This window comes from Geotrypetes seraphini, chromosome 4, assembly GCF_902459505.1.
Source record: "Geotrypetes seraphini chromosome 4, aGeoSer1.1, whole genome shotgun sequence".
NCBI classification, from domain to species: domain Eukaryota; kingdom Metazoa; phylum Chordata; class Amphibia; order Gymnophiona; family Dermophiidae; genus Geotrypetes; species Geotrypetes seraphini.
Genome location: NC_047087.1, coordinates 5,831,443 through 5,847,775, shown reverse-complemented (window position 1 = coordinate 5,847,775; position 16,333 = coordinate 5,831,443). Strand labels below are relative to the sequence as shown.

At 47.5% G+C, this 16,333-nt stretch overlaps 1 protein-coding gene across 2 annotated transcripts in view; it reads left to right on the top strand.

The window, feature by feature from the left end:
• The window catches only part of VPS4A (vacuolar protein sorting 4 homolog A), a 65,972-nt gene that overhangs the window by 24,358 nt on the left and 25,281 nt on the right, over positions 1 to 16,333 (top strand). For both annotated transcript variants that reach the window (XM_033942021.1, XM_033942020.1), the window contains exon 3: positions 1,921 to 2,065. In XM_033942021.1, coding sequence (XP_033797912.1) covers positions 1,921 to 2,065 — 145 coding nt within the window. The remainder of the gene's footprint in view (positions 1 to 1,920; positions 2,066 to 16,333) is intronic.

Here is a 16,333-nt window from a genome sequence, read left to right as displayed (position 1 = left end):
AGAGGAGATATATTGAGGTTGCAGGGTGGTAGACTTAGGAGTAATATTAGGAAGTTATTTTTCACGGAGAGGGTGATGGATGCCTGGAATGCCCTCCTGTGCATGTATGCCATGCAGGTATTTAAATGTCTCTATCATATCTCCCCTCCCCCCCCCTTTCCTCCAAGGTGTAAATATTGAGATCTTTAAGTCTGTCCCCATCTGCCTTATGATGAAGACCACAGACCATTTTAGTAGCCTTCCTCCGAACCAACTCCATCCTATCTATATCTTTTTGAAAGTGTGGACTCCGGAATTGCACACAACATTCTAAATGAGGTCTCGCCAGAGTCTTATACAGGGGCATCAATACTTTCTTTTTCTTACTGGGCATACCTCTCCCTATGTACCTAAGCATCCTTCTAGCTTTCACTGTTGCCTTTTCAACCTATTTGGCCACCTTAAGATCATCATATACTATCATACCGAAGTCCCCACTGCTCTTTCGTGCACAAAAGTTCTTCACCCCTTAACTGTACCATTCCCTCCAGTTTTTGCAGCCCAAATACCTGACCTTGCATTTCTTACAATTAGATCTTAGCTGTCAAATTTCAGACCATTCTTCAAGCTTCGCTAGGTCCTTTCTCATGTTGTTCACACCATCAGGGGTGTCGGCTCTACTCTATTGTAGATTTTGATATCATCCGCAAAGAGGCAAATCTTATCCGACAGCCCTTCAGCAATATCACTTACAAAAATGTTAAGAACTGGCCCAAGAATCAAACCTTGAGGCACATCACTGGTAACATCCTTTTCCTCAGAGGATCTCCGTTGACCACTACCCTCTGTCGCCTTCCACTCAACCAATTCCTGACCCAGTGTGTCACTTTGGGACCCATCCCCAGGGCACTCAGCTTATTTATTAGATGCCTGTGTGGAACACTCAAAGGCTTTGCTAAAACCACATTTTGTGCATCTCCTATGTCCAAATCTCTGGTCACCCAGTCAAAGAAATTGATCAGATTTGTCTGACAAGACCTGCCTCTAGTAAATCCATGTTGTCTTGGGTCCTGTAATCCACTGGATTCCAGAAATGTCACTATTGTCTGTTTTTAATAGCGTTTCCATTAATTTGCTTGTTTCATTTGGGCCACCAGGCCTTGCATTTCTTTGTTGCATGTTTGCATTTTACACGCATGCCTGCCTTTACCCATAGGTAGAACACTTAATTCCCAAGCTGAGTCTTTTACCATAATAGGAGAAAATAATATGATAAATCTCAGGCTATATGTACAAAGATCCTAAGACTTGTGGAATATTCTGCTCAAAAGGTTCCACTTTAATTTTTACTGCTTGCCTCACCCTATTCATACTTGATTCCTGGTGTAGATATATAAACTTATCACTTAAGAGGTAAGGGGTTGATTCTGTGTACATCAATTAGGAAAGGAACATTAGGGCCAATGTCTTTCTCAACTCTGTATTTTATAACATTTTTACTGTGAATGAGCAGCATGTTATCTGTTCAGACATAAAGTCACAGTTTGAGAAATGGAAAACCAATCATCTGTGATAATATCTTCTAGATAGAAAAGTTGCCTATGACATTATGAATGGATTAATGGAATTGATTACCAAAAATTTTTTAAACAAAATTGCATGAATATACAGCCTTATGCTACCTAATATAAAAACTAATCCTTATTTTATTATGAATAACTTTTGGACTATACTGTATCTTAAATAGAAAACTATCTTTAGAACTAATTTTTAAATTAAAATCTGGTTTTTAATCACTACTCTGGGTTAAAACAAAAATCTGGACTTTCCAGATGCTCCATGCACATCTCCTCCAGACATTTGTAAGAGATTTTCACCTTTGCTCTTGATGTGACACAGCACAGACTTTTCCTCACACTCTTCTCCTGTTTCTAAATGCAGATGAAGCTCACAGTGACAAAGCAAAGGAGAGTATTCGAGCAAAGTGTATGCAATATCTGGACCGGGCTGAGAAGCTGAAGGAGTATTTAAAGAGTAAAGACAAACAGAGCAAGAAACCAGTGAAAGAGGCTCAGAATGACAAGGGGTAAGGGTTGGGCAAAACAAAGAATGTTGGTTTTGGTCTTCTCTGTGTATGTCCAGGAGGGTTCAAGACTCTTGATGGCTTCAGAATCATTGCATGTTATCTAGCTTTCTTTCCCCAGGTGCTGATATCTTTTATTCATTTTTATTTATTAAAAAATGTGTAGCGTACTATCTACAAATCTAGGCAGTATGCAATAAAACATACAGGGTCAGACCAGTGGTCCATCTAGCCCAGTAGCCTGTCCTCATGGTGGCCAATCCAGGTCCCTAGTATCTGGCTAAAACCCAAGGAGTAACAAGATTCTAGAATCCCAAAGAGTAGCAACATTCCATCCAGAATCTCAAAGACTAGCAAGATTCCGGAATCCCAGAGAGTAACAAGATTCTAGAATCCCAAAGAGTAGCAACATTCCATCCAGAATCTCAAAGACTAGCAAGATTCCGGAATCCCAGAGAGTAACAAGATTCTAGAATCCCAAAGAGTAGCAACATTCCATCCAGAATCTCAAAGACTAGCAAGATTCCGGAATCCCAGAGAGTAACAAGATTCTAGAATCCCAAAGAGTAGCAACATTCCATCCAGAATCTCAAAGACTAGCAAGATTCTGGAATCCCAGAGAGTAACAAGATTCCATGCTACCGATCCAGGGCAAGCAGTGGCTTCTCCCGTGTCTATGGACTTTTCCACAGGAACTTGTCCATAATGTTAAACTGCAAATAAAACGGCTAACTTCAACTTAAATACAATCAATCGCAACACAACAACATAAATTATACTCATCCCAACTTGCTCTTCTCTTCAATTCCTCTGCAAATGGCCAGATAACTTATTTTGTAATCCGCCTTGAACCGCAAGATATAGGCGAAATAGAAATCACTAATGTAATGTAATATTCTATAACCTCATGTAGAGCCTGATATTCTTGTACAATCCCACTCTGTTCCTGGACTAGTGGCCTATTTTCCTATGTTTGCCAGACAGCTTGTAGGGAGCTCATTATACAGAGTCTTGAGCCCTTCCCCTCTTACCTCAGGACTGCCCTCCAGGAATCCAGTTTTTTCCTACAAGCCAGACTGCAGGAGCTTGTCTTTTCTGCTCGTGTTTATTTTTCTTTAACTTCAGTAGCTTTCTTCGCAAATTCTGCCCTTGTGCTGCAGATGTTCCCCAAAGGGACTGCTCTGGCTGCAGGAGATGACAGACTTTGTGTAAAGTCTGTTTTCAGGGGGTTACAGCCTGCACATCGGGGACCGTTCCCTTGGAACCTGGCTCGCCCCAGGTTCGTTCACTAGTGGGCCTTTGCACAGGCTGCGTGACTCTGTGGAGGTGTGCCCCCGCTTGGAGCCAACTGCGTCCCTCGGCCAAGTCATATCCATGCGAGTGTCTGGTGGTGGCAGAGGTCTCCAGCCATTGGTATCGGGCTGGTGGAGCAGTCAAAAGACCAGCAGTCCAGAGGATCTCCCTGTTAGCTGTTTCAGCTTCCATTGCAGCAATGCACATCACCTCATTTCACAGTAAATATAGAGCTGACAGTTTGTCACAGCGATTTGGGGGTCCTTAAAAGCGTTTTTTGGGAAGTTTGGGAGTTAGCCTTAGTCGCTTTTTAGGGTCTTCTTGTGCTTTTCTTGAGCTATTTTCTTTTGAAAATTGCTTGGCAGCCATATTGGTTTTTCTTAATTGAAATTTAAAGTTATTTTTTACCTTTATGAGCTTTGTTTTTGCAAGAAAACTACTCAGATGGAGTCCCCAAGGCAGGATACTTCGGATTCATGCCTTATTTGCACAAAGAAAAATCTGAACCTTGGTCAAACCCCTGCGGCATTCCCCCAAGGATCCCCTCTATCTCCCACACTCTTCAACCTCTATACGACCTCCCTCAGCTCCCACCTACTAACAAGGCATAACCTCCTACAGCTATGCAGATGACATCACCATTCTCGTACCTTTCGATCAACCAAAACTCTCCATGACAGACACAATACACCAAACACTAAAATCAGTAGCAACTTGGATGAAAGATCACAAACTGAAATTGAACCCAGACAAAACTAAATTAATCCTCCTCGAAAACAACAAGATACCAACCATAACCAACATTGAAATCAACTACCCCATACAGCCTACTCTAAAATTACTAGGAATAACAATCATCAGATGCTGCACCATGCAGCCGCAAATCAATAAAACAATACAAAAATCATTCTCAGTCATGAGAAACTTAAGACAAGTTAGGAAATTCTTTGAGAAAACACAAATCCAGCTCATAGTACAGTCTAGAGAGCTGCACGGGAACGGGGAAGACGGGAATCCCGCGGGACCCGTGGGCATCCCGCGGGTTCCCCCTTCGGGTCACGGGGATCCCGTGGGGATGCCCCTAGGGTCGCGGGGATCCCGTGGGGACGCCCCCCTAGGGTCGCGGGGATCCCATGGGGACGCCTCGGAGGGTCGCGGGGCTCCTGCGGGGCTGGATGTACTCAGTTGCGCGGCTCTTCTTCTCCCTACCTTCTCTGCTTGCAGCACAGAGCCGAACGGAAGTCTTCCCGACGTCTGCGCTGACGTCGGAGGGGAGGGAGGGCTTAAACAAAGCTTAAACAAAGCCCTCCCTCCCTCCGACGTCAGCGCTGACATCGGGAAGACTTCCGTTCGGCTCTGTGCTGCAGGCAGGGCAGGTAAGGAGAAGGAGAGTAGCCTCGCGGTTCGAGTGGCTACCAAGGGAGGGGGGCGCCCCGCCCCGGTTGCAGCACAGCCGGCCAGGTCCCCTTACTTTTGTGGCACTTCCCCGACCGACCGATAACAGCCCGGGTCCGACAATCCTCCCTGCCCTGTAGCCGCGAATCTAAATTACCTTCTTACAGCAGCTGTAAGAAGGTAATTTAGATTCGCGGTTAAGGGCAGGGAGGTTTGTCGGACCGGGGCTGTTGTCGGTCGGTCGGGGAAGTGCCACAAAAGTAAGGGGACCTGGCCGGCTGTGCTGCACCCGGGGCGGTAGAGAAGGAGGGGGGAGAAGGACGCTGAAAGGCCATGGTGAAGACAGGAGGGGGGGGAAGGACTCTGAAAGCACTTGAAGACAGAGGAGGGAGAAGGACGCTGAAAGCACATGGGGGAATACAAAGGGGTGGAGAAGGATGCTGAAAGGCCATGGGAAGGGCGGGGGGGGAAGGACTCTGAAAGCACTTGTGGAAGACAGAGGGGGGAGAAGGATGCTGAAAGCACATGGGGAAGACAAAGGGGTGGAGAAGGACGCTGAAAGGCCATGGGGAAGACAGAGAGGGAGAAGGACGCTGAAAGGACATGGGGAAGATGGGGGGGAGAAGGACACTGAAAGGAAATGAGGAAGAGAGAGTAGGGAGAAGACGCTGGCAGGGAAGAAGACAGATGCCAGACTATGGGGGGAGCGGAGAGAAGAAGATGGGTGCCAGACCAATTTGGAAGGGGGAAGAAAGGGAGAGGCACAGTAACAGAGCAAATGGAAGATGCAGAAGGAAGAGAGACAGTGGATGGAAGGAATTGAATGAAAACATGAGGAAAGCAGAAACCAGGCAACAAAGGTAGGAAAAGAATTCTATTTCTTTTTTTTTTTTTTTTTGCTTCAGGATAAAGTAGTATATTAGTTGTGTTGATAAAAATTTATAAACATTAGAGGCTCTGGTAGAAACCCGTTTACAAAGTATGTATTCTTCCCAATTAATATTTTCAAATTAATAAAGTCTTTTTGCTTATTTGTAAATGGGTTTCTACCAGAGCCTTTAATTCAGTAGCATAATTAAATGAAATAACTATTTCTGAAGTTTATAGGGACGGGCGGGGACGGAGGGGATTCCTCGCGGGGACGGGTGGGGACGGAGGGGATTCCTCGCGGGGACGGGTGGGGACGGAGGGATTCCTCCCTCCTCGCGGGGACGGGTGGGATTCCTCGCGGGGACGGGTGGGACTTTGGTGGGGACGGGTGGGATTTTTGTCCCCGCGCAACTCTCTAGTACAGTCCCTAATACTAGGCCTACTAGACTACTGTAATATCCTCTATCTCCCCCTGCCTGCAACAATAACAAAACAACTACAAACAATCCAAAACATAGCACTGAGACTCATTGTGGTATGGTGGTATATAAAAATAAAGTTATTATTATTATTATCTACTCATTGAAGAAACATGACCGAGTGAAGGGATTTAAGATGGCGTCGGGAACAGACACCTGAGCACGCAGTGCTGCTCGTCTCACCTGGAGGCGCGTTGCGAGTTTCCTTCTCGGTAGCGATATGGGGAAGAGAAAGGGAGTTCCCCACTTTGCCCCTCCAGTGGTCGAGTCCCCTCAATGGCTGATCGAGACGACATTAACGAGCATCTTTGCTCGTTCGGGTGAGGTGACCCGAACTACTTTGGGGGGAAGCCCGGAATCTTCAGGGGACCTCAGCGCAAAGAGTCGGGCTTCGTTGAGCCCCGAGCAGAGGCTAGTTCCTCCCCAACCCGGAAGTGCTCCAGTGCAGGGAATGTCTGGAGTCTGGCGGCCCCGAGAAGGAGAGCTCGACCCCAGCATAGGAGGGACATCCCTACTAAGCCCTTCGGAAGAAGGAGGAGATGGGAACCATCAGAAATCTCCCTGCACTTTAGAGGAAGAGGTGAGAGGTGCTTCGGGAGGGAACATATCAGCTTTGGGGAGATGAAGAAACCAGATAAAATAGATATGGAGGCACTGTGACAGGCCATATCAGTCATGGATTCCAATCTTAAATTGAGTTTATCTACTATTAAAACAGACTATGGAACTGTCTTTTCCAAGGTGGAACTACAGGGGGTTCTTCTTACTAACATGAGTGAAAAGTTGGAGGAACAAGAAAATAATTTGAATGAAGTAAAAAAGGTACAAATGGAATTGGTTAAAGAGAGATCTTATGTTTCCCGTAAGATGGAGAATTTTGAAAATCAACTGAGGAAAAATAACTTAAGATTTTTGAACTTTCCAAAGTGCCCTATTATATCATCAGTTGAGATGGCTAGAAAATATTTTCGTGAAACTTTAGCCATTCCACCAGAAAATTTACCTCCAATTGTTAGAGCTTATTATTTGAATATAAAGATGCCACAAGGGGAATCCACATCTACAGAAATTCCAGTGGATAAAGCAGTGGACATGAACTTGTCTTCATTCCTGGAAAACTCCCTTGAGGTTGTCACCCATAGATCTACCATGCTGTTAACTCTAAATTTCCTGCAAAGTGTTATGTATCTTATCAAGTTAAGAATTTTCTTTTCTTTGAGCCTAAACAACTTTTAGAATTTATTGGATCAAAAGAAAGGTTGGTAACCATGTCTAGCGATGTATGACCTACCAGCTGGCTGTAATTCGGGAATAATGCCGTGACCTTAATTAATTTTGTTATTTCTCCTTGGAAGTTTATTTCTTTTCTTGATCCTCAATTTTGTGGACTAAATAAGAGATAGTTAATGTTTCCTTTATAAGTTTTATTGAATATAATTTCTGGATCTGTAGCATCGTGCAAAAGCAACGCTTGTATTTAAAATTGAAAATCTTATAAATAAATAAAAAAACCAAACATGATCACATTATAGAAACATATCTCAAATCGTATTGGCTTACAATTCCAGCAATTTAAATTCTACTGTCTACTATTTAATTAAGACTTTATATGGAGACAGCCCAAACTACCTGAACACCTTATCCACAACACCTCAACCAGACATAGGAAAACTCACACCCCATTCTCATAATCCCCCCCAATTAAGGAGGTCAAACAGAAAAAAACTATATGATGACCTCCTAGCCACTCAAGCAGCCAAACTAGACAACCATATCCCCAATCTACTGATGGCACATTATAGAAACATATCTCAAATCGTATTAGCTTACAATTCCAGCAATTTAAATTCTACTGTCTACTATTTAATTAAGACTTTATATGGAGACAGCCCAAACTACCTGAACGCCTTATCCACAACACCTCAACCAGACATAGGAAAACTCACACCCCATTCTCATAATCCCCCCCAATTAAGGAGGTCAAACAGAAAAAACTATATGATGACCTCCTAGCCACTCAAGCAGCCAAACTAGACAACCATATCCCCAATCTACTGATGGCATCCCTAGACTACAAAACTTTTAGAAAAGAAATAGACTATATTCTTCAAGAAATCCCTGAAAAAGAAATAACACTGCAAGTTTCAAATACCTCCTCTCACTAAAGCAACCTACCCAAAACAACTAGCCATACTCATTTCTTACTATCTTTGAAAAGGACCAGATATCTTTTTGGTAAGATCTTTTTGTAATACATCCTTGATAATTCATTTGTAATCCGCTTTGAACTGCAAGGTAATGGTGGAATAGAAATCCCTAATGTAATGTAATGTAGATGGCTATCTGGTGTGCTGCATGGCTTACTGTAGCAGTGAAGAAAGCGATCAGAGACAAGAAGACTTTGTTTAAGGAATGGAAAAGGACAAAAACGGACGAGAACTGGAAAAAGCACAAACAACATCAAAGTAAGTGCCATAAGGCGATAAGAGGAGCTAAAAGGGGCTACGAAGAAAAAATAGCCAAGGAGTCAAAAAATTTTAAGCCGTTCTTTCGATATATTAAGGGGAAATGACTCGCGAAGGAAGCAGTGGGGCCGTTAGATGACCATGGAATAAAGGGAGAACTAAAGGAGGACAAAGTCATCGCTGACAAACTGAACACATTTTTTGCGTCTGTATTTACCAAAGAGGATATATCCAATATACCAGAAACCAACAGGATATACACATGAAGTGAAGATGGGAAACTGACAAGTCAATGGTCAATCTAGAAGGGGTATACAGACAGATCGATAGGCTTAAAAACGATAAATCCCTGGGACCAGACGGCATCCACCCGAGGGTAATCAAGGAACTGAAAGGGGTTATAGCTGAACTGCTTCAACTAATAGCCAATCTGTCGATCAAATCAGGAAAGATTCCAGAAGACTGGAAAGTTGCAAACGCACCAATCTTCAAGAAAGGTTCGAAGGGGGATCTGGGAAACTACATACCAGTGAGTCTGACTTCAGCACCAGGAAAGATGGTAGAGGCGCTGACAAAGGACCACATCATCGATCACCTTGACGGACACAAATTGATGAGAACCAGCCAGCACAGCTTCAGCAAAGGAAGATCTTGCTTGACAAACTTACTGCACTTCTTCGAGGAAGTAAATAGGCAGATAGACAAGGGTGACCCAGTCGACATCATATATCTAGATTTTCAGAAGGCGTTCGACAAGGTCCTGCATGAACGTCTACTTCGAAAAATTGCGAGCCATGGAATCAAGGGTGATAGTCACGTGGATTAAAAACTGGTTGGTGGATAGGAAACAGAGAGTGGGGATAAATGGACAATACTCGGACTGGAAAAGCATCATGAGTGGGATGCCGCAGGGTTTGGTGCTCGGGCCTGTGCTCTTCAACATATTTATAAACAACCTAGAAATTGGCACAACAAGTGAGGTGATTAAATTTGCAGACAATGCAAAGTTATTCAGAGTAGTGAGGACACAGAAGGATTGTGAAGACCTACAACGAGACATAAACACACTCGAGGTATGGGCCACGTAATAGAAAATGAGATAATGGAATGTGGATAAGTTCAAGGTGATGCATGTTGGTAACAAAAATCATCTGCACAAATACAGGATGTCCGGTGCTGTACTCGGCGAGAGCCCCCAGGAAAGAGACTTGGGAGTACTTGTAGACAAGTCACTGAAATTGTCCAAGCAATGTGCGGTGGTGGCAAAAAGGGCAAACAGAATGCTAGGAATGATTAAGAAGGGGATCACAATTAGATCTGAAAAGGTTATCATGTCGTTGTACTGGGCCATGGTATGCCTTCACCTGGAAAACTGCATCCAACACTGGTCGCCGTACATGAAAAAGGACATAGTACTACTTGAAAGGGCCCAGAAAAGAGTGACAAAAATAGTTAAGGGACTGGAGGAGTTGCCATACAATAAGATGCTAGAGAAACTGGGCCTCTTCTCCCTTGAAATGAGAAGACTGAGAGGGGACAGCTTGCATAATGAGACTCCGTGCCTGGTCCCTCTCGGTACAGATGAAACTAAACGAATCTAAAACAAAACTACTCTGGCTCGGCCCAAAATTCGAACACCTGCCCACACTTTTCACACTACCCACAGGCGATACACTACAGCTCGAGTTCTCATGCAAGGTCCTTGGTATCACTATCGATTCCTCTCTCTCCTTCAATGACCACCTTAACTCCTTGGCAAAATCATGCTTTTTCAGCCTTCACATGCTGAGGAAAGCTAGATCCTACTTCAGCCAACAACACTTTGCCATCCTTGTCCAATCCATCATCCTCTCCAAACTACCGTATTTTCGCGGATATAACGCGCGCGTTATACGTGATTTTACGTACCGCGCATACCCCTCGCGCGTTATATGCCTGAGCGCGGTATACAAAAGTTTTTTAACATAGTTCCCACCCCGCCCGACGCCCGATTCACCCCCCCAGCAGGACCGCTCGCACCCCCACCCCGAACGACCGCTCGCACGCGCTCCCACCCGCACCCGCATCCACGATCGGAGCAAGAGGGAGCCCAAGCCCTCTTGCCCGGCCGACTCCCCGACGTCCCATACATCCCCCCCCCCGGCAGGACCACTCGCACCCTCACCCCGAAGGACCGCCGACTCCCCAACAATATCGGGCCAGGAGGGAGCCCAAACCCTCCTAGCCACGGCGACCCCCTAACCCCACCCCGCACTACATTACGGGCAGGAGGGATCCCAGGCCCTCCTGCCCTCGACGCAAACACCCTCCCTCCAACGACCGCCCCCCCCCAAGAACCTCCGCCCGTCCCCCAACCGACCCGCGACCCCCCTGGCCGACCCCCACGACACCCCCACCCGCCTTCCCCGTACCTTTGTGTAGTTGGGCCAGAAGGGAGCCCAAACCCTCCTGGCCACGGCGACCCCCTAACCCCACCCCGCACTACATTACGGGCAGGAGGGATCCCAGGCCCTCCTGCCCTCGACGCAAACCCCCCTCCCCCCCACCCGCCCCGCGACCCCCCTGGCCGACCCCCACGACCCCCCCACCCCCCTTCCCCGTACCTGTGAAAGTTGGCCGGACAGACGGGAGCCAAACCCGCCTGTCCGGCAGGCAGCCAACGAAGGAATGAGGCCGGATTGGCCCATCCGTCCTAAAGCTCCGCCTACTGGTGGGGCCTAAGGCGCGTGGGCCAATCAGAATAGGCCCTGGAGCCTTAGGTCCCACCTGGGGGCGCGGCCTGAGACACATGGTCGGGTTTGGCCCATGTGCCTCAGGCCGCGCCCCCAGGTGGGACCTAAGGCTCCAGGGCCTATTCTGATTGGCCCACGCGCCTTAGGCCCCACCAGTAGGCGGAGCTTTAGGACGGATGGGCCAATCCGGCCTCATTCCTTCGTTGGCTGCCTGCCGGACAGGCGGGTTTGGCTCCCGTCTGTCCGGCCAACTTTCAAAGGTACGGGGAAGGGGGGTGGGGGGGTCGTGGGGGTCGGCCAGGGGGGTCGCGGGTCGGCTGGGGGGGAGGGGGGTTTGCGTCGAGGGCAGGAGGGCCTGGGATCCCTCCTGCCCGTAATGTAGTGCGGGGTGGGGTTAGGGGGTCGCCGTGGCCAGGAGGGTTTGGGCTCCCTTCTGGCCCAACTACACAAAGGTACGGGGAAGGCGGGTGGGGGTGTCGTGGGGGTCGGCCAGGGGGGTCGCGGGTCGGCTGGGGGACGGGCGGAGGTGCTGGGGGGGGGGGGGCGGTCGTTGGGGGGAGGGGGTTTGCGTCGAGGGCAGGAGGGCCTGGGATCCCTCCTGCCCGTAATGTAGTGCGGGGTGGGGTTAGGGGGTCGCCGTGGCCAGGAGGGTTTGGGCTCCCTCCTGGCCCGATATTGTTGGGGAGTCGGCGGTCCTTCGGGGTGAGGGTGCGAGTGGTCCTGCCGGGGGGGGGATGTATCGGACGTCGGGGGGGGGGCATCAGGCTTTCAGGATGGGGACAGACCTTCAAGGGGGGACAGGACTTCAAGGGAGGACAGTGCACGGAAGTCAGGGGGGGTGAACGGAGAGTCGGGACAGCGCACGGAAAGTCAGGGCGGGCGAAAGGAGAGTCGGGCAGCATGCGCGTTATATGCCTGAGCGCGGTATAGAAAAGTTTTTGTACATATCATCGTGATTTCTGCGCGCTATACCCCTGTGCGCGTTTTACAATGGTGCGCGTTATATCCGCGAAAATACGGTAGATTACTGCAACGCCATCTACTTAAATCTATCAAAAAAAGTATTCTAAGACTCCAGCTAATCCAGAATACTGCAGCCAAACTGATCTTCTCAAAACGCAAGTCTGACCATGCCTCCCCACTCCTTGCCAAACTTAATTTGCTCCCAATAATCTTCAGAATCCATTTCAAATGTTCCTGCCTGGCTTTCAAGATCATTCACGGAATCCTGCCTCCTCTTATCCCACTGTCTTTCAACTCCTCCAGTCCCGACTCCTCCAGAACTGCCCAAAGGCTTAAACTAGCCTTCCCCTCTCCACGCGGCATCCACTATTCAGGCAAACTGGGAAAATCCCTTCTCTTCAAAATCACAGGTCTTTGGATCGACCTCACCACCCCGCTGCGGAACCTGAGCTCCCTTCAGTTATTCCGCAAACAACTGAAAACCTGGATTTTCAGCAAATTGTAGCTCTATCCTTCCCCCCCTTTCTCTTCCCCCTTCTACACATAAGTTCATGTAATCCTTTTTCTTCTTCTCTACCCACTATTTTAAGTTCTTGTAAACCGTGTCGAGCTCCATTCTCATGGAGATGATGCGGTATATAAACTTAAGGTTTAGATTAGATTAGATTAGACATGATCAAAACATTCAAGATATTGAAGGGAAACGACTTAGTAGAGAAAGAGAGATTGTTCACCCTCTCCGAGGTGAAGAGAACCAGAAGGCACTCGCTAAAGTTAAAAGGGAATAGATTTTGTACAAACGTAAGGAAGTTCTTCTTCACCCAGAGAATGGTAGAAATCTGGAATGCTCTTTCAGCGGCTGTTATAAGGGAAAGCACCCTTCAGGGATTCAAGAAACGGTTGGATAAGTTCCTGCTGGAACAGAACATACGTAGGTAAGGCTAGACTCAAATAGGGCTCTGGTCTTTGACCTAAGGGCCGTCGCGTGAGCAGACTGCTGGGCACGATGGACCACTGGTCTGACCCATCAGCGGCAAATCTTATGTTCTTAGGGGAGTGAAATTTCAGCAGTCCAAGTACCCTCAACCTCTGAAGGGAGTGAGTCCTGCTTCTGAATATGGCTGGGGAAACCCAAAAAAGTCGACTGTGGGCCCTGAGGACGGTGCAATTGTCATTCCTGCACTTCATCAGCCAAACCTCATAATCCTCCAAGCATGCTAAGAAGGGTCCGCAGAAAGTGGCTCCTGCCACAGATGATGGGTTTCCCTCCTGGATTTATTAACATGATATATCAGGCTTATTTAGCAAAGAAACTTATGCCAGCTGCCCCTCTGCAGGCATTCTCGCCTGCTGGGGGGGTCCCTCCTTCCTGGGGTGCAGGGATTGTGCCCGGCTCTCCCATGGTGGATAAAGCTAGTGTGCCAGCAGTTGCTGTGGTTGACCAGGGCACCCTGACTATGCCTTTACTTACACAGGCTGGCACTACCACTGTGGGGGATGTTGCAGCTCTAACGGATCTCTAAGATCAGAATCTTGGTGAGGATCCCACAGAGTGGAGATTTTTTAAACCCACTCATCTGGTTGATTTGATTTCTAAGTCCCTCCAGGAGTTGAAGCTGGAGGTTGCTCTGTCTGTCACCACTGAATGCTCTCTTATGAGTAATGAGAGACTGCAGGCGGCCTCTTTTCCTGATCATCCAGACATAGTCAAGATGCTTACAGACATTTGAAAGGTGCCTGAGAGCCCCTTGATTTGTGCCAGAGCCATGGCTCAGTTTTATCCGATGCCAGATGCCTTTATCTAGCATTTTGCATTACCGAAAGCTGATTCCTTGGTGGCATAGGTTACTAAATGCACATCTCTCCCCAGTGATGGGGTGGTGGTGCTGAAAGATGTTCAGGACGGCAGAGTGGATTTTATCCTTAAGCGTGTCCGGCAAGTCCGGCTACTAGAGGAGACAGTGCTGAATCTAAAAGAACTCCTCACCTTTGAAGAGGAAATACGTGAACAGGAGAAGCTTCTAGTCCAGTTCAGTCCAAACGAAGAGGTCAAGGAACTAGAAAGATACATCGAGGAAGCACACCAGCAGCATGTGGAGAACAGTACCCAAACAACTCTGGAAGAAGGCCTGGATGAGAGAAGAGAAGACATCCCTGCAAATTCTGGAGAAAAGGAAGCAGAGACAAGGGGCGATCACACACCAGGAGTAAGAGGGAGGCTGCAGGAAGACACCCCTCCACCCGAAGAGCAGAAAATGACTTCAGGAGTATCGCAGGAAGAAGAAGATCGGCCCTATACCATGGATGTAGACTTACGACCCCCAAGGAACCACCGAATAAAGAAGATGGGGATCATCGTGGGAGACTCCATCGTACGGCATGTGGACAGCTACACCGCAGGAGGGAGAGAGGATAGAATCGTCACCTGCCTGCCAGGAGCAAGAGTGAAGGATGTGGCCAACAGGATCATAGTCAGCGCAGGGGGAGAGGACACTGCTGTGCTTATCCACGTGGGAACCAACGATGTGAGCGGACGGAAGTATGACAGGGAAGAAATGAAGGGTCAGCTCCGCTCACTCGGAAGAATACTGAAGATCAGGGAGGTGAAGGTGGCCTTCTCCGAGATCCTCCCGGTACCAAGAGCGGATGGAAGGAGGCAAGGGGAACTGCAAGCGATCAACGCCTGGATGAGACGATGGTGCGAAGAGGAAGGCTTTGACTTCGTGCGCCACTCGACAACGTTCTGGAAAAGAAGCAAGTACTACAGGAAGGACGGACTGCACCTCAACGAGGAAGAAGCAAGAGTATTGGCAGGCAACTTCAAGAAGGCCATCGAGAAGGCTTTAAACTAAAGGTCAGGGGAAAGCCGACAGTCGACCACCAGTCGATGGTCCGGGCAACAGGATGTCCCATAGAAGGAACTATGGACAACTACTCAGACACAGGAGGGAACGACCACAAAGCATTTAAGAGAGACAATACAGGAGCAAGGAAGGATACCGTGAAGGAACCAGGGGAGACTGCTAAGCTTAAGGAGTCTAAGAAGGCAACACAAAGGGAACTCAAATGTATATATACGAACGCTAGAAGTTTGAGAAACAAAATGGGAGAATTAGAAGCAATAGCAAAGAACGAAGAACTGGAAATCATTGGCATAACAGAAACCTGGTGGAATGACGAAAACAAATGGGATACAGTACTTCAGGGATACAAACTGTACAGAAAAGATAGAGATGAGCAGAAAGGTGGAGGTGTTGCACTATATGTTCGTGAAGAAATAGAATCTGTGAGAGAGACTATGACAGAAGAGAAAGAGAAGCTGGAATCCCTCTGGATAAAGATTCCCAGACACAACGGAGCTGACACAAAGATTGGCCTTTACTATCGACCGCCAGGACAAATGGAAGAAACAGACGTGGAAATGATAGAGGAAATTAAACACGAATGTAAGACAGGTAATGTCATAATCTTGGGGGATTTCAATTTTCCTGGAATAGACTAGAACCTGGGAATTTCAAATTGTGGCAAGGAGGCAATGTTCCTGGAAGTGCTAGGGGACTGCTTTCTGGAACAATTGGTGGGAGAGCTGACAAGAGGAAACTTCACCTTGGACTTGGTCCTAAACAGCATTACGGGGCCAGCAAAGGAAGTAGAAGTCACGGTCCCGCTGGGGACAAGCGATCACAACATGATCAACTTCAGACTCGATGTCGGGAAGGGGAAAAGTACCAAAACCTCAACCACAACTTTAAACTTCAAAAGGGGAAGATATGATAGCATGAGAGCCATGGTGAAAAAACGGATCAAGAAAAAAATGGGCAAAGTCAAAACGGTAGAACAGGCATGGTCCCTTCTGAAAAATACTATCACGGAAGCACAAAGCCTCTACATTCCGAGGATATCCAAAGCAAAGAAAACCAAAGGCAAAAGAGAGCCGGCGTGGCTTACTAAAGAGGTGAAGGAAGCCATAAAAGAAAAGAAGGACTCCTTCAAAGCATGGAAACGCACAAAAACAGTCGAAACTTGGAACAAACACAAGGGTGATCAGAAGAAGTGTCACAGGGCGGTGAGGGA